This window comes from Oncorhynchus nerka, linkage group LG16 (genome assembly GCF_034236695.1).
Source record: "Oncorhynchus nerka isolate Pitt River linkage group LG16, Oner_Uvic_2.0, whole genome shotgun sequence".
In the NCBI taxonomy this organism is placed as follows: domain Eukaryota; kingdom Metazoa; phylum Chordata; class Actinopteri; order Salmoniformes; family Salmonidae; genus Oncorhynchus; species Oncorhynchus nerka.
Window position 1 is genome coordinate 628,249 of NC_088411.1, and position 24,111 is coordinate 652,359.

General features: G+C 42.2%; 1 protein-coding gene across 3 annotated transcripts in view; it reads left to right on the top strand.

Annotated features, from left to right (window-relative positions):
* Nucleotides 1–24,111, top strand: part of LOC115143899 (src kinase-associated phosphoprotein 1-like) — a 47,669-nt gene that overhangs the window by 17,768 nt on the left and 5,790 nt on the right. Inside the window, exons 5-11 of one of the 3 annotated variants that reach the window (XM_029684344.2) lie at nt 6,938–7,018; nt 7,131–7,214; nt 7,335–7,459; nt 7,607–7,670; nt 8,482–8,706; nt 11,438–11,540; nt 11,827–11,871. In XM_029684344.2, coding sequence (XP_029540204.2) covers nt 6,938–7,018; nt 7,131–7,214; nt 7,335–7,459; nt 7,607–7,670; nt 8,482–8,706; nt 11,438–11,493 — 635 coding nt within the window. In that variant the 3' untranslated portion in view covers nt 11,494–11,540; nt 11,827–11,871. Of the gene's footprint in view, nt 1–6,937; nt 7,019–7,130; nt 7,215–7,334; nt 7,460–7,606; nt 7,671–8,481; nt 8,707–11,437; nt 11,541–11,826; nt 11,997–24,111 lie in introns of those variants that run through there. The other 2 variants (XM_065002349.1, XM_029684343.2) reach the window with 2 other exon arrangements.

Sequence of the window (24,111 nt, forward strand, 5' to 3'; positions counted from 1 at the left end):
ATGAAAGACAAAATGCTTAATTGGTTAGTTGGAAAAGGAAAACAGCAACTTTCAAATCCCCTAGTTAAATTGATTTATAAAGCAAGTAAAATGATTAAATAACACTCATCAGCAAGCACACCACAATGCAAATAATAATGGGCTAAATCTAATCATAGAGCGAGGCTTATTCTACTCAAACAGCAGTGTACAGTATCTGTATAATGTACAGTATCTTCCAACAGTTTTAGCCCTTGTTTCTCATCAAATCAAATGTATTGGTACATTAGAATGGCTAATAATGATCAATATTTTCCCACAAATGGAAGAATCACTGAGGTTTTCATTAGACAGATGACATGATCAAGGAAACTCTAAAGTTCTAGACATTTCCCCCCTTATTGGCTGGCTGAGAAATCTTTATTTAGATTTGTATGTAAACAAAAAAAATAGATATTATTTTATATTTCCATAGAATAACGTTATATTGCATGTCTTATACTCAATCAATTTCGCAACAATAGCCTCTATCAAAACACAACTAGTAAGACAATTATTATCTTTTCCAAAATGGCTTTAATTGTACTTTTTAGATGATCATTTATACATTAATCCCAGGTTTAGCTTACTTTGATTTTTTTTGCTGCTACTTCTCAGTTGCCACAATGTTAGCACAAAACAACTGTACTTTGCTTCCTGATGTAAACGATGGCAATTGCCAATCTGTATGTAATCTAAATCCCTATTTTTGTTTTTATTCCCACTCTATGCCGACCTAGATTTATACATTTTCATCCAAAACTCCCTTATTGGTTTGCTGTTGTATTCAGTGTTTTATCACAGATAGACAAACTTTCCTGTGGGCCGTGCTCTGCCATTGTTGGTATTTGTATCCCAACTGTAGTTTTTCCAAGTGTCAGTGAGGCGGCTGAAAGCCATCCCCTGTGATTAGAGGATAATTGTATCTGCAGTTAAGCATTTGAATAGTGGTTGTAAATCTATGAGAGGGAATTTAGTGCGATATAGTCACTCCTTATGGCTTCCCAGGGGGAACCTGATGTCACTTAAGATTGCTCCCTCTGCCCCTGAACACTGGCACAGGGAGTGGGAAAGCAGCAGAGCCTGGCAGGACTGACACAATATTTTTTATCCTGCACAGAGGCACAGAAAGGCAAGCGATCTGCTCCCTCTCATCGCCATTGGCCTACACAGAGGCTAATATTTGACCTCTCATTGCTATCACAATACAGATACATAACATACTGTACATTCTATTTACATAAATAAAACATGGACCTCTACCTCTACTGCTTTTGCTCAGAAGCATACATTACAAGATTGATTCTATATGCTCTGCGTATCGATGAGTAAAATCCTAATCAGATCAGTGGTTGGAGTTGGGGGCAGGGAGGACATTTGGACTTTAACCTCAGAGCCTCTGTGTCTCTCCTCCTCCCCCTGACGGTGGCTTTGTGGAGGGATGCACACACAGGGAAGAAGGAGGCTCTCCTACTGTAATGAGGAGAAATGTCTCCATTTAGCCTGGGCTGTGTGCAGATGGAGTGCTGGGCAGGGTGAGGGTGCACTGAGTGGATCCTTTTTCCTAATTAAGGACAGTGTCGGAGGGGGTCACACTGTCGCTCTGTCTTCCAAAGCAGCATTCCTCCCTCTCTCTGTCCCCCAGGCCTGGGGGGGCCAGCCTCTGCCTTCTGGTTCACCTCATCACCAGGGTTCACACTGGGGTCAGGTCTTGGCCCTGTTTTTTCTCTACTCCGACTCAATGCAGTATCTTTCTCAGCAAAAGACACAGGAAAGAGGCTAGTGCTAGGGATCCAAGGACTACTGAGGAGAAACAGTATGGTTCCTATCCTAATTCTCTCCCGGTAAGAGGTGTGTCATCAATTCACCAGCTCTACTAACCCACCTGACCCAGCTTGAACAGTTCCAGGACACAACCATTTTGGCTCACCTAAAACTGATTAGGAGAAAGTCCACTCCTGGATAGGATGGTTAGCAGCTGTATATGGCAAGGCCCTCCAGGTAACGATGAGTAATTTAACCCAGGTTATGTTGACACCTAACCAGGGTAGTTTCACATTGAGCTGACACGCTGAGTCTGGGCAGTACCCTGCACACCAGGCCGGCCACCTTGAGATGTTTATGTTACTCAATGTAAATCACTGACAGCCTCTTTACACCATTTATTGTTTTTATAACACATTTGTTGCGTTATGTAGATATATATATATATAATATAATATATTGTGTTCGTCCTCCCAACTACCATTTGCCTTCATTATGATTCACTCTCTAGCCAGCCTCGGATTGACTTGCAGCATAACTAAAGTGGATTTTAATGGGAGAATACATTAACTCCTTCTGGTCATTATCACATAAATCAAGAGATTTTTGCTGGATCAACTGCTGAGCTCGTAACACCATGCTGAGACTAAGGGTGAATAACCAAATGAGAGAGAGTGGCCATGACACTGCTATGGCAGCTCACATGCATCATATGTCACTTTGGTTTAAGGGTTAACATGGGGTTTTTGTAGGTGTATAACTGTTTAATTAATAACAATATAAATGATATGAATGACACTAATTTAAACAGGAAAGAATGAAAATTAAGGAGATTCATAGCGCTGAATAATTAATAATGCAATTTACGATTGATAGAAGAACCGCCTCCATCTTGGATTTGGAAGAAGCCTTCAATAGATGGTGCTCTGCAGTTTAGAGAAAATATAATCTCATTGCTTCTTTATGTGTCTGTGTGTTAAGAAACATCCCAATTGAAACAAATTGGATTCTGTATTTGTGGTTTGTGTGAATCATACATGTTTTTAATAAATAGTTTCACATTTTGGCTCAAACCAAGAGTAGATACATTGCTATACCTGTTGATAAGTATTTTCATAAGACGAGGTATTGCTTGCTCTCAACCAATCAGAATTTGTTATACAGAGGGGTGGGATAAAAATATGTCAGGGGGAGTAGGATTTCTGACTGTACATTATGTGAACTTTAAGGTTACACTGCTACCCTGTGATAGAACCCTGGACCAATCAAGAATCATTCTAAATCACCAGCCCCTTGATTGTTGGTGAATTTTGTCCTCAAGCTGTCAGAGCAATTCCTTGACCCTTGCGATATATTTTAAATCCAGTATGAACCACATCCCTGGTTTAAACCATGAGGCCTGGTCAAGGAGCTCCCTTTGAGGGTGAGAAGCCATCATTCTGTCGTTTACTGATTCAATCAAATCTAACCATCCCTTTGTTGACTTTTATGTCTCCTCAACTATTAACTGGGAAAGGCCTTTGAAAAGGGAAGGAAGTAGATGGATGAGGGGATTAAAAGGTGCCATGACAAGGAAGCAGGCCTGGAACACAGAACTGGATGGATGAGGTGACTGGGCTTTTGTTATGATAAGGTTCTCTTTAACAAAACAGTCTGTAGCGGCGTAGCGCCAGCTGCCGTATTTTTAGTGGCACGAGTCAAGTCATCCACAAAGCAGAGTGATATGTGAGTGTGGTAGTGTCATGAGGTGTCTTGGACCGTACTCTGAGTTGACCGCCAGTGACCACCTTATCTGTCAGTAGAACCTGCGAGGTACAGCGGCCAGTGCAGCGTTTATATGTCACACACGCATAGGATGGGCTTATAACGTGAATCTCTGTTATACGGCATGAAGTTCAGATATGACTTTGATTCCATTGCATTCTGGACCAGGTTCATTTGCATACAGTAAAACAACAGGGGCAGATAGCCAACATTTTGGCTAGGGGAGCTCTACCAGGGCAGCATAGAAGCTATCAGCTCTGTCTCTTCCTCTCTCGTGTTTTGGATTTTGTAATAAATGAGAGAGACGCTCCTTTCCGCTGAACGTTGGGGGGTTTCATCTACTTTGTTTGGACAAGAAGACTCAGTTGTGGCGCAGTGTGTTTGGTTTTGTTCGTTGAAAGTCAAGGTCTGGTTCAAAGGGGATGGATTCCAGGCCTCTTTCTCTGACATCCGTGGTCCGAATTGGATTAAAGGTCACACAGACTAGTATAAATGGGATTTAAATAACTCCTGCACCCCAAACCAAAGGGGGCCACCTGTTCCCCCATCCTCTCTCCTTGGTGACTAGGCTCAAGCCTGATGACAGGTTAATTGAAAAGTGGTTGGGATTGAGCTTTGTTTTGTCATGTATGTTCAGGAGGACAGGCACTTTGGTTGAATTCCATTCAACTGTGGAATCCTAGATGGAGTCGTAAAGAGAGACAAATAATGGCCATTTAAAGTCAAAATGAAGATGTAGTGGATGTTTAAATCATATCCAATTGTATTTGTCACATGCTTCATAAACAACATGTGTAGACTAACAGTGAAATGCTTATGGGTCAGTTTCCAACATTGCAGAGTTAAAGATTTAAAAGAAATATATATAAATAGTGACACGAGGAATGAATACATATTGAATAATGAATAACAATTATGAGTAAAAAATAACATGGCTGTATACAGGGAGTACCAGTACCGAGTCGATTTACAGGGATACAAGATCATTGTAGGTAGTTCTGTACATATAAGGAAGGGGTAAAGTGATTACTTGTGCCGTGTTGCAAACAGGATTCACATTTGTGAAAATTTTGATCATGTACAGGCTTCCTTCTTTCCACTGTCATTTAGGTTAGTATTGTGGAGTAACTACAATGTTGTTGACCCATCCTCAGTTTTATCCTATCACAGCCTTTTAAAATCTGTAACTGTTTTAAAGTCACCGTTGGTCTCATGGTGAAATCCCTCCGGGGTTTCATTCCTCTCCAGCAACTGAGTTAGGAAGGACGCCTGTATCTTTGTGGTGACTGGGTGTGTTGATACACCCTCCAAAGTGTAATTAATAACTTCACTATGCTCAAAGGGGTATTCAATGTCTGCTTTTTACATTTTTTACCCATCTACCAATAGGTGCCCTTCTTTGCGAGGCATTGGAAAACCTCCCTGGTCTTTGTGGTTGAATCGGTGTTTAAAATTCCCTGCTCAACTGAAGGACCTTACAGATAATTGTATCATCATGTTAAACATTATTGTTGCAACTCTGTCCATGGAACTTATGTGACTTGTTAAGCACATTTCTACTTCTGAACTTATTTAGGTTTTCCATAAAAAAAGGGTTTGAGTTCTTATTGACTCAATCAGTTTCAGCTTTACATTTGGAAATCATTTGTAAAAATGCCAAGAAACGTAAGTCCACTTTGACATGGGTTATTGTGTGTAGGCCAGTGACATCAGTTTTAAATTTATGTATGTGTATGCGTGTGTGAGTGTGTGTGGAGTCAGTGCAAGACAGTTAGTGCAAATGTAACAGTATAACTTTAGTCCGTCCCCTCGCCCATACCCAGGCTCGAACCAGCGACCCTCTGCACACATCAACAACTGACACCCACGAAGCATCCTTACCCATCGCTCCACAAAAGCCGTGGCCCTTGCAGGGCAAGGGGAACCACTACTTCAAGGTCTCAAAGTGAGTTACGTCACCGATTGAAACGCCAATAGCGTGCACCACCGCTAACTAGCTAGCCATTTCACATCGGTTACACAAAGAAGGGTCAATGCAGGGATTACGGTTAGCCATTTGATTAGCTATTTAGCAGTTTTGTTTAGCAGTCTTATGGCTTGGGGGTAGAAGCTGTTCAAGGTCCTGTTGGTTCCAGACTTGGTGCACTGGTACCGGCTTGCCGTGCAGTAGCAGAGAGAACCGTCTATGGCTTGGTTGGTTGGAGTCTTTGGCCCCAGTGATATACTCACCACCCTCTGTAGCGCCTTGCAATCGGGTGGCTTGCAGTGGTCGTACCAAGTGGTGATGCAGCCAGTCAATATGCTCTCAATGCTGCAGCTTTAGAACCTTTTGAAGATCTGAGGGCCCATGCCAAATCTTTTCAGCCTCCTGAGGGGGAAGAGGCACTGCCGTGCCCTCTTCACAAATGTGTGGGTGTGTTTGGACCATGTTAATTCCGAGGAACTTGAAGCTCTCGACCCGCTCCACTACAGCCCCATCGATGTGGATGGGGGCGTGCTCGCCCTTCTGTTTTCTGTAGTCCACTACCAGCTCCTTTGTCTTGCTGACATTGAGGGAGAGGTTGTTGTGCTGGCACCTCACTGCCATGTCTCTGACCTCCTCCCTGTAGGCTGCCTCATCGTTGTTGGTGATCTGTCCTACCACTGTCATGTCGTCAACAAACTTGATGATGGCTTTGGAATAGTGCGCAGCAATGCAGTCATGCGTGAAAAGGGTGTACAGGAGGGGACTAAGCACACACTCCTGAGAGGCCCCGGTGTTGATGGTCAGCGTGGCGGATGTGTTGTTGCCTACCCTCACTGCCTGGGGGCGGCCCATCAGGAAGTCCAGGATCCAGTTGCAGAGGGAGGTGTCAGGTCTCAGGGTCCTGAACTTGCCCTGATTTTACACTGCTACATGTGTAACATGGTGCGGCTCTCTGTAACACATCTGTTAGATGTCAGTTAATAGCACACTAAAGGCCTCTGAGGTGCAGAGTCACTGTATAACTGAAGCTCCAGACCAGGAGGGAGTCATACAGAGACCCTTTCTGTTCATTCCCCACTGCATTGTTGGTTAAAGGGCTTGTACGTAAGCATTTCACTGTTGTATTCTGTGCATGTGACAAATACATTTTGATTTGATTTGATTTTGCAGTGGGAGCAGAGGTACTGTATCTGCTGCATCGTTAATCTGCAGCACCAAAATTGTTCTGTCATCTCAGTACATTTCCCCTAAGTTTCCCCTAAGATAGCAGTGGTGTATTTGATCCAGGGACAGCTGGCAGTGTGGCCTGTTGCTGCTTCCTGGGTATGAGAGAACCGTCTTCAACATGGAGTCCACGACAAATACAATAATAGACCAACATTTTTCTGTCAACTTATATGTATCCTACTTTGTGATCTTCCACAGACTTTGAGGAGATCCAAATGGTGGCAGCCCAGGATCTCAGTAACATCTTGAAACAAGGCTACCTGGAAAAGAAACGACGGGGTACTAAGATTATGGAGTCGATTATTATGGAAATATTGAATGTTGAGTGCTCATTTAAAGACATGTGGGAAGAATGACATCATTTGTTATTTTCATTACATTTTCCATTTAGATCACAGCTTCTTCAGCTTAGAATGGCAAAAGCGATGGTGTGTCCTCAATAACACAATATTCTACTACTTTGGGAGCGACAAGGGTTGGTTTGATCCCTTACATAACACTAAGACATACAATGTACCCATGTAGTCATTTATGCCTGGAACTCATACCTGTGAACATTCTGGTGAGGAGATTGAGTTGACACTTCTTCCTTCAGACAAGCAGCAGAAGGGCTCCTTCTATATCAATGGCTACAGCGCAGAGCTGGTGGCCAATCTACGTAAAGACTCCAAGAAAAATGCCTGCTTTGAGCTGAGTGCCCCTGACCGACGCTCCTTTCAGGTGGGTGTGCAGTACAATAACAATACAACTGAAAATTTGATTTGATTTGATTTGACTCCTAACAATGGGATTGAATGACAGTAACGTTTCATAGCATACCAGTCTGACCTAATGATCATACTTTATGATGGTGTCTATCCTCCCCAGTTCACTGCTAGCAGTCCGCGAGAGGCCAGGGAATGGGTGGATCAGATCAACTTTGTCCTGAAAGGTATATCTACAATAGTTCGAAAACGATTTCAAAGACACAGTAGTAGAAAATGATATAGTGATGGTTGTGTATGTTTTCTTGTCCTCTGTTAGATTGCTATTGCCTGAAAGGGCAGAAAACAAACCATTTTATATCCATTCCCAAATATATCCATCCCCAAAACGACCAATCAGACGCCTTCCAAACCTCCTCATCCGCTACGTCACAAGGCATTCATGTCACGTGTCATCCTCCCCCCCCTAATAATTTCACCCTTACGGGAAATTGATTGATAGTTGTTCTGGTTATCTTCTAGCGACATTGATTTCTGCCTGGCCTATGGTGTATCACAGAGGACCTGATACCCTGTGTTGCAGTGCCCAGTCGTCAGCAATCACAGCGCTGCTCCATCTGAGAGAGGCGAGCTGCACCGGCTGCTCTTAAATGGGCTGATTTGCGGGATGTAACAGACACCCCATCATTTGTCTTGTCCTCTTTTACTACTAAACAAGATCCAGATAGACATGGAGTTCGAGGCGAAGATTTTGCTCTCTGTTACTTGCTCTGGATTTATGAAGGGTGGATTTTTCCTTTTTCCCGCCAACTGTTCATCAAAGGAGTACATTAATGTCCAATAGAATGACTAGATGTTTCACAGATATCTTTTAAAATATAATCAAATGGGGAAGTCAGTGGATGCCATCTTCTACTCTGGGCCCTTTGGGGAGGGAGGGAGGGAGGGAGGGAGGGAGGGAGGAGAGAGAGAGAGAGAGAGAGAGAGAGAGAGAGAGAGACTGCTCATTATTTTATGCCATGTCTGTGTCCCATGCAGATTTGAGTTCCAGCTTCATCCCCTTTGATGACGATGAGGAAGAGGAAGAGGAAGAGGAGGAGGAGACCTATGATGACATTGAGGGGGTGACCGGGGCGGCCCCGGCCCCCGCCCCCGTCCTGCCCCAGCAGGCCAAAGCCTCTCTCAGTAGCCAGGAGGAATGGAGGCCTAAGCAGGGGGGACAAGAGGAAGCAGAGGAGGATGATATCTACGAGGTGCTCCCAGGTATGAGAACACACACATTACTCATTACCCCTCAGAGATGCATCACTATCACTGTAACTCAAAGACTAATTACACATTATAAATAATTCATTCTTAATAAGAGTGTCAGAGGTCTGGTTCCTGTTTACAGAGTAAATACAGGACTGTCCCACAGGCAGGTGGGTGGCTAAAGGGATCCTGAGAACGACCAAAGGGGGCGACTTCTCAGTGTCATTATCCATCACTCCATTTAAGATACATCAAGATTCTGTTTCCCCTTTGCCGAAATCATTGGTTGGAGAGATATGTGTCTTGTCAACTGCCTTTTCACCATAAAAAGCCATCTGGGATGGGTACAGACCCTGACCACAGATGGTGTATCGAATGTCTTTTTCTTTCACTTTCTCACCCTACCACTTATCAATCTCTCTTTCCTTCTTTGATAGCTCTCAGATGTTCTTAAAAGGCACTGGACGTAGTACATTGATTACAAACCTTGTTCTTTTCACATATTTCTTTTAAAGAAAGATATTTTCATATTATTATAATTATTGTAACAAGTTACATTTTAATGGGTAACCATGGCTGTTAAGTTGGTGCAGTAGGTGTATTGGTCAGTGGTCTGGGTGTATTTGTGTTTGTGTGTGTGTGCGTGTGTGTGCACATATGCATCTTTGTGTGTGTGTCTTTTCCCTGCTGTTACTGGAAGCAGAGGGCAGGTTGGTCTGGAGGGTGTATAGGGTTGCTGGCTGGTGGCTTTACTGTCAGACTGACAGCGTGACGATGGATGTGGGAGACAGAGAGCAGGGATATCACTGTCACCTCTCAGACCACGAGGTGCCACGCCCGTAATCCATGTCACACGTAGCTCTATAAGGCTAAGGAGGTTGAGAAATGTCCCCTTTAGATATTTGGTTTATGTGATTCAAAGTTAACAGTAGCATATGGTAAAAGTTTAAAACTCTGTTGTTCATTGTAATGTGGTAAAGTGCACATCCCTGCTTGTCTGGTCAATTGATTAGCACTGTTAACACGTAAGGTAGAGTAAGTGCCCTATTGGCTGCGTGTCGGCAAGGCCGGCGGGCTCAATAGGCAGGATTAGGCGGCCTCCTATGGTGCCAGCATTTTCTGAGCTAAACTGACCAAGACGCACCTCCAACAACAACACATAAAACATTGCATAATTCTGCCCAAAAACAATGACATTTTATTCCAACCAGTGGCATATGGGCTTTTTAGGTGAGCGCTGATGACACCGTGTGATAAGCAGTGCCCATGTTGTCAAAGGCAGGGGTGCAAAATATTTGTATTGTCCATTCCCAGCGCACCTCTCCAGGGTGTTATTGGAGACACGCATCTAACATAAATCATTTAGCAGATATATGATATGGTAGAAAGAGTATGTGGCCTTTTCTGAAGCCTACAGGCTGGAGATAAAATGTATGACAATGTAATGAGACGGACACTTTTTACATCATGCAGGTTTCTCCAGATCAAATTGCCAAACCTAAATGGCGCTCAAGCAAATAATAAATGCACTGTCATGTTAACAAACAACATATCCTAAAAACAGGACAGATCAAAGTAAAATGGATAATATGGAATGGACAATCACTACTGTTGTCCAGGAGTTTCACCCTGTTGTCATGATCAGTGATTTCAAGTTTGTATCCTTCTATTTTTGACATGTTGATCATAGCGAAAAAGAAAATACTTCTGCATTTCCCGCTGTGTAAACAAATTGCAAATAGGCTCACGATAACTCCTGATAAAGTTGGGTAGATGATATTCAGTGCTTAAATAGCCAAGTTGATTAGTCTCAGGAAGCAGGACTAATAAAGGAAATGTAATGGCCTGTTTTACAAATGGTGGGCCTACCACATGGATGGGCGTTCATAAAATTACATTGCGGGCCGACATGGTTGGCTACACCAGATTAAGCACAAGACAATGTCTTTTGGTCGTCTTATTTTGGTCCGATTCGGACCGTCTTTTTTTGTGTTATATAAATGGTAGGTTTACGACATAGATGGGTATTTATAAAATTCAATTTCAGGCAGCACTGTAGGCTACACCTCCGTAAGCACGGACCGTAGCCGACATCTTTTCGATGTCTTTTTTTGGTGCAGTCCGGCCTTGATTTACACATCCAAGAACATTGGTTTGTGGTCCGGTCCCGACCAAATCTGAACCAATGATAGACGTCTGTCTTTGGTTCAGATTTTGTCCAGTTTTGACCAGTCTTGATTTGGCCTGAACATAAACATCTATAAATTACTTATTTTCAACTCTCATTCAGAACCAAAAATGTGCCTGATTTTATCATCCGGAAAATACTTGTTTTCAACATCCGGAAAATAAGTATTTTCCACTTTCATTCAGAACCAAAAAAGGAACCTGATTTCAACGTCTGTAAACAGTTATTTTTCAACGTCCGGAAAAGATGCCTTTTCAAAGTCCTGGAAAAGATTTATTTTAAACATATGGAAAATACCTTTTCACCTTTCATTCAGAACTTAACTTCTACGTCTGGAAAATACGTATTTTTTAAAATCTTTTCAACGTAATTTTGCTTACTGTCACTATTCTGGTTTTGCGTGAGGGCGTAATTTTTTGGTCTCGCCTGGGGTGGCAGAACGGCAAGGACATGCCCTGGTGTAAGTATGTAGTCGTGTCCAGGGCCAAGGGAGGTGGTGGGAAGACAGGTGGTACCCACATCTCCACAATACAGAAAGTGCATTATCTTTTTCAGGAAAGGTCCTGGAATTTCTCACCTCTTTTGTTTTCATCCCATTTTCCAGACGATGACTTTCCAGAACCAATTGAGGAGATCAGTGAGAAGAGCACAAAACCAGGTCTGAATACCAAAGAGCACACATTGACCAGCAAAATAGGAAAGTAAAAAAATGAATGTATAAATGTTGGATACCCTTTCAACAATCTGTATCAACTTTTCATTTTCCACAAAATCCCCTTTGTCAGCTGTTTATGTTAATACAAGATAGATGAGGGTATGAAGGAAATGAGATATCAGCAAGCGGCTGTTCTAGAGAGGAAGTGTGTAGGTGTCACTTTTATAGAGTTAAAGATAAGGGTATTACTGACATATTTTAGGCAACAGCATTGTGTGTTTTTCCTTAGTCTGGTCCATGGACTATGCCAACTACTACCAGGGCTTGTGGGACTGTGAGGCAGACGAGCCTGATGAGCTGGCCTTCCAGAGAGGTGACCTCATCTATATCGTCAGTAAGGTCAGCATCAACAACGCCAGTCAAAGTTCCTTCATACACTTCATCAACATGCTACATATAGTATGTTCTATTCTAATTCTATTCTATTCTGATATTTTCCAAATAACGCCTCAATCCCTCTTTGTAACACTTATTTAAGTCTAACTCCAACCCATCCATTGTCCAATCCAAGGCCAGTGGGGTGGGGGGGTGGGGGGGCTATCAGATGTTCAGTAATGGGATTGTGGTACATTACTGAGTCTGTATCTGTATCATGGGGGTTAATTGAGAGAGCAGCCATGCGAAACCCCGCTGTGTTCAACACAAATTGCAGGTGAAGCATCCTGCATCTCAGCTTTTTTCCATCAATCTATTTCCCTGTGTTTTATGGCAATTGTGTAGTAACATGCAGTCTATCTACTTGTTACAGCCACTCTAGTGGAAATCAATGTGTTGTAATTTGGGCACCGCCGCCCACTAAGCTTTTCAAGACCTTGTTCGCAGATTGAAGCTATTTTGGAAGGCTTGGATTTGTGTGTCATCATATATCCTGTTTTTACAGTATGTACAACTGGTATTTTATAGGAAGAGTTAAGAATCATTTTTAGTTGAACACGGTGGTCTCCTCTGCAGTATCAGATAAAGGAGCATGTGTCTATGTGTACTAGTTTATAAGGGAATGTCAAAACAACCCAGTCCATTTTTCATAGAAGCATAATAATGCCACCTGCTCTGAATCTGTTGGAAGTGGATCAAGAAGACATTACCAGCCTTCAAGTGTTTTAGGATTTCTACAGTATTACCTTTCAGTGTAGGTGTTGGCTTACCTACCTTTCACTGTAACAGACCAACTGTTAGTGGCTGTAGCTGTACCATCTGGTACACGGCTATAATGATACAGATGACTCGTTTTGTCAAGCCGATAGACTACAACAGAGCCTTCTAACGGTCCCGTAATGGATTGAAAGTGAGGGCCTCATTGTAATTAATTTAGAGGTGATTCCTTCCTGTCTGTTTCTGAGTGGAAGCCTTTGGTTTAGTGTGACACTAGTCCACCCGTGTCCCACTCACACTCATAACCTTGTTCCACATTTTCCTTGTGAATTACACGATTAGGACCCTACGTGGCTATGTTTGTTTTAACGAGCCTTAGGGGAGGGCAATCCCTGTTCCCTCTCTGGTGCGTCAGTAGAGCAGTCGATTTAGTTTAACAGGGGTTTCCTGGGAATCCTGACCTCTACGAATGAAATACAGGCCCTTGGCTGCAACTTAAGCCTAGCTCTAACTGGGGAACACAGACATAAAATGGCCATAATAAAACTAAGGCCCATAAATTCTCATGAACAGAGGCTTGAGGTGTTCGGGGAGGCTGGGTGTATGGGCTCTATGTCAACACTGCCCATAATTACAAAGGAGTAAGGACACGCTCTAAGTGCTAAATCAATGGTGCTAACAAACTGTAATTTTTAAGGCCAAGGCTACAGATACTGAGTTTTCCCCCACGCCCTGCCCGCCCCTCCGGAAACCTCTTTCTTAAAGCCTAAGATCCGGATCACATTCTGCGCATGTGTTATTTTATGCACACATTCGTTTTTCTAACATAGCTGCTGCTCCCCCTCCCCCGCCCTTCACGTTTTGCTCTGTACTCACCCTCTTCTGAACCATGAAGATGTAGTCTATGTCTCTGCCTCATATTTCTGAACAGCTGAATCAAAAACCCTGCCGCTGATTAGAACAAACATTCCAAAACATATATATTATGAAGGCTCCAGCTGAATGTTCCAGGCAGCTGAGAGTGTATTCAGACCAGTAAAAAAGTGTGTTTTGCATCACCCTGTGCCAAAGTTATACCATACAGTGCATTTGGAAAGACCCCTTGAATATTTCCACATGTTGGTATGTTACAGCTTTATTTTAAAATGGATTCAATTGTTTTAAAAAATTTACTGAAATATAACATTTACATAAGTATTCAGACCCTTTAAATCAGTACTTTATTGAAGCATCTTTGACAGCAATTACAGCCTCGAGTCTTCTTGGGTATGACACTACAAGCTTGGCACATCTGTATTTGGGGAGTTTCTCCCATTCTTCTCTGTAGATCCTGTCAAGCTCTCTCAGGTTGGATGGGGAGCGTCGCTGCACAACTATTCTTAGGTCTCTCCAGAGATGTTCGATCGGTTTTCAAGTCCGGGCTCTGGCTGGGCCACTCCTATGTTGTCTTGGCTGTGTGCTTAGGGTCATTTCCTAGTTAAATAAAGGTTAAATATAAAAATATACACTGCTCAACAAAAATAAAGGGAACACTAAAAATAACACATCCTAGATCTGAATGAATGAAATATTCTTATTAAATACTTTTTTCTTTACATTTACATTTACATTTAAGTCATTTACATAGTTGAATGTGCTGACAACAAAATCACACAAAAATGATCAATAGAAATCAACCCATGGAGGTCTGGATTTGGAGTCACACTCAAAATTAAAGTGAAAAACCACACTACAGGCTGATCCAACTTTGATGTAATGTCCTTAAAACAAGTCAAAATTAGGCTCAGTAGTGTGTGTGGCCTCCACGTGCCTGTATGACCCTAAAACGCCTGGGCATGCTCCTGATGAGGTGGCGGATGGTCTCCTGAGGGATCTCCTCCCAGACCTGGACTAAAGCATCCGCCAACTCCTGGACAGTCTGTGGTGGATGGAGCAAGACATGATGTCCCAGATGTGCTCAATTGGATTCAGGTCTGGGGAATGGGCGGGCCAGTCCATAGCATCAATGCCTTCCTCTTGCAGGAACTGCTGACACACTCCAGCCACATGAGGTCTAGCATTGTCTTGCATTAGGAGGAACCCAGGGCCAACCGCAGCAGCATATGGTCTCACAAGGGGTCTGAGGATCTCATCTCGGTACCTAATGGCAGTCAGGCTACCTCTGGCGAGCACATGGAGGGCTGTGCGGCCCCCCAAAGAAATGCCACCCCACACCATGACTGACCCACCGCCAAACCGGTCATGCTGGAGGATGTTGCAGGCAGTAGAATGTTCTCCACGGCGTCTCCAGACTCTGTCACGTCTGTCACATGTGCTCAGTGTGAACCTGCTTTCATCTGTGAAGAGCACAGGGCGCCAGTGGCGAATTTGCCATACTTGGTGTTCTCTGGCAAATGCCAAACGTCCTGCACGGTGTTGGGCTGTAAGCACAACCCCCACCTGTGGACGTCGGGCCCTCATACCACCCTCATGCAGTCTGTTTCTGACCGTTTGAGCAGACACATGCACATTTGTGGCCTGCTGGAGGTCATTTTGCAGGGCTCTGGCAGTGTTCCTCCTGCTCCTCCTTGCACAAAGGCGGAGGTAGCGGTCCTGCTGCTGGGTTGTTGCCCTCTTACGGCCTCCTCCACGTCTCCTGATGTACTGGCCTGTCTCCTGGTAGCGCCTCCATGCTCTGGACACTACGCTGACAGACACAGCAAACCTTCTTGCCACAGCTCGCATTGATGTTCCATCCTGGATGAGCTGCACTACCTGAGCCACTTGTGTGGGTTGTAGACTCTGTCTCATGCTACCACTAGAGTGAAATCACCGCCAGCATTCAAAAGTGACCAAACATCAGCCAGGAAGCATATAAACTGAGAAGTGGTCTGTGGTCACCACCTGCAGAACCACTCCTTTATTGGGGGTGTCTTGCTAATTGCCTATAATTTCCACCTGTTGTCAATGCCATTTGCACAACAGCATGTGAAATGTATTGTCAATCAGTGTTGCTTCCTAAGTGGACAGTTTGATTTCACAGAAGTGTAATTGACTTGGAGTTACATTGTGTTGTTTAAGTGTTCCCTTTATTTTTTTGAGCAGTGTATATATAAAATTGTCTTCACCCCAGTCTGAGGTCTTGAGTGCTCTGGAGCAGGTTTTCATCCAAGATCTCTCTCTATTTTTACCGTTCATCTTTCCCTCGATCCTGACTAGTCTCCCAGGCCCTGCTGCTGAAAAATATCCCCACAGCATGTGTTGCCACCACCATGCTTCACCGTAGGGATGGTGCCGGGTTTCCTCCAGATGTGATGCTTGGCATTCAGTATTCCAACATTTTCATTTTCTTCTATCTTTTTTCAATGTACATTTCTTTGTAAACAGTTGAAGTCGGAAGTTTACATATTCTTAGGTAGGACTCATTAAAACTAGTTTTTCAACCACTCTACAAATTTCTTGTTAATAATAAAGGTCTACAGCAATCGTGAGGGCGAACAGACACACACACGTTGTTCAATCCATCCTGAGGGAAAGAGAGAGAAATATCGTTTGGGCACGCTGAACGTCTCGTGAGCTCGCGATTCTCACAGTTACACGCCTCATCGAAAGCAGGCTTCACGCTGAAGACGTAGAAACTGTTTCCATGGTTATAACTGCTTGGGAAGTGTGTATACGATGACGTTGAAGTGGTGGCAACTTTTTTCATTACAAGAGAGACTTTGGGAGAATGCATGCCCTGAGACTTCTGCTTTACATAGAGACAAAATTTAAACGGTTTTAGAAGCTTTAGAGTGTTTCCTATTCGATAATAATTTTTATATGCATATATTAGCAACTTTTGACAAAAATGTATCATGTTTTATATGGGTATCGAATTCCTCCAGAAGGGGCAGTATTCTGGGGTAGCCTTAACTATAGTTTTGGCAAGTTGGTTAGGACATCTACTTTGTGCATGACACAAGTAATTTGTCCAACAATTGTTTACAGACAGATTATTTCACTTATAATTCACTGTATCACAATTCCAGTGGGTCAAAAGTTTACATACACTAAGTTGACTGTGCCTTTACACAGCTTGGAAAAATCTAGAAAATTATTTAATGGCTTTAGAAGTTTCTGATAGGCTAATTAACATAATTTGAGTGAATTGGAGGTGTACCTGTGGATGTATTTCAAGGCCTACCTTCAAACTCAGTGCCTCTTTGCTTGACATCATAGGAAAATCTAAAAAATTGTAGACCTCCACAAGTCTGGTTCATCCTTGGGAGCAATTTACAAACACCTGAAGGTAACACGTTCATCTGTACAAACAATAGTACGCAAGTATAAACACCATGGGACCACACAGCCGTCATACCGCTCAGGAAGGAGACTCGTTCTGTCTCCTAGAGATGAACGTACTTTGGTGCGAGAAGTGCAAATCAATCCCAGAACAACAGCAATGGACCTTGTGAAGATAATGGAGGAAACAGGTACAAAAGTATCTATATCCACAGTAAAACGAGTCCTATATCGACATAACCTGAAAGGCCGCTCAACAAGGAAGAAGCCACTGGTCCAAAACCGCCATAAAAAAGCCAGACTACGGTTTGCAACTGCACATGGGGACAAAGATTGTACTTTTTGGAGAAATGTCCTCTGGTCTGATGAAACAAAAATAGAACTGTTTGGCCATAATGACCATCGTTATGTTTGGAGGAACTTCACAAAATAGATGGCATCATGAGAAGGAAAATTACATGGATATATTGAAGCAACATCTCAAGACATCAGTCAGGAAGTTAAAGCTTGGTCACAAATGGGTCTTCCAAATGGACAATAACCCCAAGCATACTTCCAAAGTTGTGGCAAAATGGCTTAAGAACAACAAAGTCAAGGTATTGGGGTGGCCTACACAAAGCCCTGACCCTCACAAAGCCCTGATCCTATAGAAAATGTGTAGGCAGAACTGAAAAAGGGTGTGCGAGCAAGGAAGCCTACAAACATGACTCAGTTACACCAGCTCTGTTAGGAGGAATGGGCCAAAATTCACCCAACATATTGTGGGAAGCTTGTGGAAGACTACCCGAAACGTTGGACCCAAGATAAACAATTTAAAGCCAAATACTAATTAAGTCTATGTAAACTTCTGACCCACTGGGAATGTGATGAAAGAAATTAAACCTGAAATAAATTATTCCCTCTACTATTATTCTGACATTTCTCATTCTTTAAATAAAGTGGTGATCCTAACTGACCTAAGACAGGACATTTTTACTAGGATTAAATGTAAGGAATTGTGAACAACTATGTTGAAATGTAGTTGGCTAAGGTGTATGTAAACTTCTGACTTCAACTGTATATCCATACAAAATATTTTGACTGGCTGAGAAACGCTGCCTGCCTCTCTCTCTCTTCCAGACTCCTGACCCCTACACGTTCATTACAGTTTATAGTTTATATATACAGTTTATACAAATCTCCGCAGTTGAAAACTAAATGTTAATCTAAAAAAAAGTGAGATAATGTCTAGATGCTTTTTATAGTGGAGATTGAGTTTATAAATTGCCTGGCTGGGCTGATAAGACAGTGGATTATGCAGTCAGATGGAACAGAGTAAATAGGCATTTTAACGTCATAGATTTAGCCGGTGGTAACTTGTGGAATAGACACCAGCTGGAATGCGCTTTTAACCAATTAGCATTCATGATTAGACCTACCCATTTTATAAATGCTGATATTGTGGCAAGTAAATATTTGACAGAAAATACATTATCAAAATGTTCGTACGAGTTACATGCAGCTAAGAAAAACATGAAATCGCTAGATTGCGTGTTTGTGTTGTGCTTATGTTTGCAATACTGACAACAATGTTTGTACGAACATTTTGATCATGTATTTTATGTCAAATATGTAAATAGCTGCATGTATTCTCCTCCCATCCTGAAAAAAAGAACATGAAATTATGCTTACTGACGCATGGAATCCAATAGTTTGAACAATTTTGTGTACAACATGAAGTTTGTAGGCTACACCAGTGACCAGACAAAGGCGATCAATGAGGGGGGTTGGCGGCAGTGGAGCACTCAGCACAGCAGCTACGTAGGCAGCGGTGTGCAACCAGCTACAAAAAAAAAAATCATGCACATTGGCAGAAATATCAACAAAAAAATTCTAGGCACGTTGGAATACAGAAACTCTGTGATTTGATTGACTGCCTGAGTGTAGACCAGGCTAAGGGCTGGCCACAGGCACGGTGTCGTATGGCTGTGAACTGAGTAGTACATGACGATTATACAAAGAGCCCCCATCAATTATTATTGATCTAGCGAGATATTACTGTAAAGAGGAGCATTTTTACAGTATTTGTGTGTTTCTTTTTATTGGATAGTTTTTTTTTTTACTGTGTTTTATATAAGGGGGAAATTGTGTGTGTGTGTGTGTGTGTGTGACATTTTAGAGCATGGCATGTTTTAGCTGTTATAGATTCTTCTGATAAACATTATCATACTATCAAACTATTATACTTTCTACCATTTTTATATTTTTTGGATATACTACTGGATATATCCTACGTATGCATACGGAAATGATAACTTTTTCGAGTTCTTATTTTCAGAACTGACAGGTTAGGACTTTGTATTGCACATATACAGTCTCTAGTGAAAGTCGATACACCCTTTCTTCACATTTTGCCATTACAGCTGTGAATCATTTTGAATAGGATTCTACCAACAACTCTTAGGGCAACATTTATCCATTGTTTTTGCTAAAATTGCTCGAGCTCAGTAAATTTGGTTGGGAGTCATTGATGGACAGCAATATTCAAACCGTGTCTCTGATTTTAGGGCAAATTTAAGTCAGGATTGAGACATTTAACACCTTTTGGTGTGTCTTTGGCATATACAATTGTGTAATTGTTATTGTCTAACTTTTTATTAGTGTTTACTCTATTTATATTTATTAAGATCCTGACAGACTCCCGTGTCCCTGCCGGTGACAAACATACCCGTAAAATAATTCTGCCATCACAATACTTGAAAATACAGAGGGATTCACACTGTTGTGTTGTATTGGATTTGACACAAGCCTGTAGTTTTTCATTTAGGTCAAAAATAGAATTTCTTTGCAAACCAAATGGATTATGGAGTGTATTTTTTAACACAGGCTTCATTCTTATCGTGGTAGCAGCATCGTGTCATTCTTTTCACCGGCAGAGACTGAGGAGTTTGTCAGGATCAAAATAAATATGAACGGAGCAGTCCAGATAAAAAGTTAGAGAAAACCCTGCCTCTGTATTCTGAATACCTAACCCTGGGATAGAGTTTTATTTTTCAGCGGGACAATTACACTAATTTCAATGACAAAAAATAGGTGCTGAGTGTTCCTGAATGGTCCAGTCTCAGTCCTGACTTAAATCTGCTAGAAAAGGTATAGGTATAGGTATACGGTTTTAATATTGCTGTCCATCAATTACTCCCTACCAGCTTTTTTGGAAGTCAGACCAGTGGTGCTGACATGGCTCGTACAGCTCCTTTGAAGCCTTAGGAGATGCAGAGAAGATGAAGGATACCCAGCCTTTACATGATAAGTTTCTGTCACAAGGAGTTTCCTGGTTCAGTGTTGGTCAAGTCTCTCCAGGGTCCTTCCTCCAAGGAGTTCCTGAAGATGTTTGAGTTCCTCACCTTCCAGATGCCCACCTCCAAAGTGGAGGAGGAGGTCCCCAGGACTCCTGATAAAATGCCTGAAATTAGAAAATGCTATCTTTTTTTTTTGCTGCCAAAATTTCTAAAATTAGTAAATGCTATCTTTGCTCTGCTAACATCTGTATTGCTTATATTCACTCCTAAGCATGGTTCTCACTAATCTGTCGGGTTGTCCTGCATTCCAGCACGGTAATTTATGTAGCCGGAATCAAAAGACATGGCTCCACAGGTTAGCAGCCACATTCCGATATTCCCAGAGGCACTCATCTGGAATGGTGGAATGGGTGAGATTTACGATGTCAACCCATCCAGCCTCCTTTAAACAGAGAGAGAGAGAGAGAGAGAGAGAGAGAGAGAGAGAGAGAGAGAGAGAGAGAGAGAGAGAGAGAAGACTACTCCAGACACTGCTGTTCCATGCAGGTCTCCAGAACATGGACACTAGTGACACCTAGTGGCTGACCTCTGTGCGTTTCTGTCTCTAATTAATACTGTGAATGTTTAATGGATGACAGCACACACACTGAGACTGATTTACACTAGTAGGCTGTATCTCCCTCTTAAATTAACATGAACTTTACCCTAAGTAAATAACTATGAGTTATGTTTAAGTTTGCAGCAAGGAGAAAAAACAAACAATTTAGAATTGATTAAATGAATTAAAAACCTTTATTCATAAATGCAATCAAAACAGAAATGAATAAATAACTTTCATTTTAAACATTCACACATACACACAGGTACACCTTTTCTCTCTCTCACACACAACACAGCTTAACGCTTCAGGCATTCTAAATGAGAGTCACTAAAGGAAAAAATAACTGGCTCTATGAATACAAGGAACATATTAAACTTGTTGAAGAATGTTACGAAAACATTGTAACCATCTGTACTTTTCAGAGAACTTCCAACATGCACTTATAGGGAAAAAATGTGTTATCTAGAACCTAAAAGGGTTCTTCGGCTGTCCCCATAGGAGAACCCTTTGAAGAACCCTTGTTGGTTCCAGGTAGAACCCTTTTGAGTTCCATGTAGAACCCTTTTGATCTCCATGTAGAACGCTTTCCAGAGAGAGTTCTACATAGAACCCAAAATAGTTCTACCTGGAACCATTAAAGGGTTCCAGGTAGAACTCTTTCCAGTGGGGGTTCTACATTGAACCCAAAAGAGTTCTACCTAGAACCAAAAAAAGGGTTCTCTTTTGTGGACAGCTGAAGAACCCTTTTGGAACGCTTTTTTCTATGAGTGTAGGCCTACCCTTCCTCCCTCCCACACCCTCTCTCTCTCTTACTTACTCCCGATCTCACACACATCCTCTCTCACACACACATACAATCATACACACCCCACGCTTGCATATGGAGCCTACCTTCGAAACATCTCTTTGAGTAGCCTATTCCTTAAAAACAATTCCTGTGCCATCCAAATATGGACATAGCCTAGTCAGTGGTCAAGTTATCCGGCTATAGCAACCGTTTGTTATCAAACCAAAACATAGCGAACTGCGAGTAGTTTAAAATGGCTCACGAATCCGGAGCAGAAATAAAATAACATGTTGGGCCCACTTTAGCTCCGGTAATATTGGGCATCATTTTTACATTATTTTGTCTAGAGGCACACGGTCTTTGGCAAAGTAGCTAAAGGCGCAAGCATTTACTGTGTTATGTTCTGCATTTAAAAGGTGCGCTTAGAAGGTTACATGCGTTGAAGAAATGGAGACGTGATTAACGGCGTCAAGAGAAATGATGCTGATGAATATGTCACATTCTATATTTTTACATCAGAAATGTATCAATTTATGTTGGAAGGTAGAACCAAATCATATAAAGATGTGTCTGTAACTACATCATTATCCATCAGTCAGCGTGCTTCAATAGGACAAAGTGGAAACTATATATGCCACCATTTGGAATTATAGTGTAATGTGCAATGCGCTGCTGAAATAATTTGGTTGTAATATAACAATATATTCCACTCATTATCTGGATTTCATTGATACACTGTACGCTGATCATTTTAGCTGGTGAAACTGTAGCAGTTGCAGTAATGATGTAATTCACATAGAAAAGTTGATCTTGTGCAATACATCCCATAATATCTGATGATTTCTTCAACATACAGTGCATTCGAAAAGTATTCAGACCACTTGACCTTTTCCACATTTTGTTAAGTTAGTCTTATTCTAAAATTAATTAAATTTCCCCCCCCTCATCAATCTACACACAATACCCCATAATGACAAAGCAAAAACAGGTTTACATTTTTTGTGCTAATTTATAATCAAATGAAATACTGAAATATGACATTGACATAAGTATGCAGACTCTTTACTCAGTACTTTGTTGAAGCACCTTTGCAAGCGATTACAGCCCAAGTTTTCTTGGGTATGACGCTACATGCTTGGCACACCTGTATTTGGGGAGTTTCTCCCATTCTTCTCTGCAGATCCTCACAAGCTCTGTCAGGTTGGGAGTGTCGCTGCACAGCTATTTTCAGGTCTCTCCAGAGATGTTCGATTGGGTTCAAGTCCGGGCTCTGGCTGGGCCACTCAAGGACATTCAGAGACTTGTCCCGAAGCCACTTCTGCATTGCCTTGGCTGTGTGCTTAGGTTCGTTGTCCTGTTGGAAGATGAATCGTCACCCCATTCTGATGTTCTGAGCCCTCTGGATTAGGTTTTCATCAAGGATCTCTCTATACTTTGCTCTGTTCATCTTTCCGTCAATCCTGACTAGTCTGCGAGTCCCTGCCACTGAAAAACATCCCCACAGCATGATGCAGCCACCACCATGCTTCACGGTAGGGATGGTGCCAGGTCTCATCAGACGTTTGGCATTCAGGCCAAAGAGTTTAATCTTGGTTTCATCAGACCAGAAAATCTTGTTTCTCATGGTCCGAGAGTCCTTTAGGTGCCTTTTGGCAAACTCCAAGAGGGCTGTCATGTGCCTTTTACTGAGGAGTGGCTTTCGTCTGGCCACTCTAGCATAAAGGCCTGATTGGTGCAGTGCTGCAGAGATGGTTGTCCTTTTGGAAGGTTTTCCAATTCTACAGAGGAACTCTGGAGCTCTGTCAGAGTGACCATCGAGTTCTTTGTCACCTTCCTGACCAATGCCCTTCTCCCCCGATTGCAGTTTGGCCGGGTGGCCAGCCACCTCTAGGAAGAGTCTTGGTGGTTCCAAACTTCTTCCATTTAAGAATGATGGAGGCCACTGTGTTCTTTGGGGACCGTCAATGCTGCATAAATGTTTTGTGACCCTTCTCCAGATCTGTGCCTCGACACAATCATGTTTTGGAGCTCTACAGACAATTCCTTCGACCTCATAGCTTGGTTTCTGCTCTAACATGAACTGTCAACTGTGGGACCTTATATAGACAGGTGTGTGCCTTGACAAATCATGTCCAGTCAATTGAATTTACCACAGGTGGACTCCAATAGAGTTGTATAAACATCTCAAGGATGATCAATGGAAACAGGACGCACCTGAGCTCAATTTCGAGTCTCATATCAAAGTGTCTGAATACTTATGTAAATAAGGTATTTCGGTTTTTTAGGGGTCTGAATACTTTCCGAATGCACTGTATGTACGTTATAAGGATACTGAAACTGTAAGACAGACATCTGCTCCAAACCTTACATTTTATATATTTTTTTACATGATTTGCAGTAAACTTGAAAACATTGTACATACTGGTACATAGCTAAATACTGTATGGAACATTTGATTTCACCTTTATTATTCCTTCTATTCAGCACTTCAAA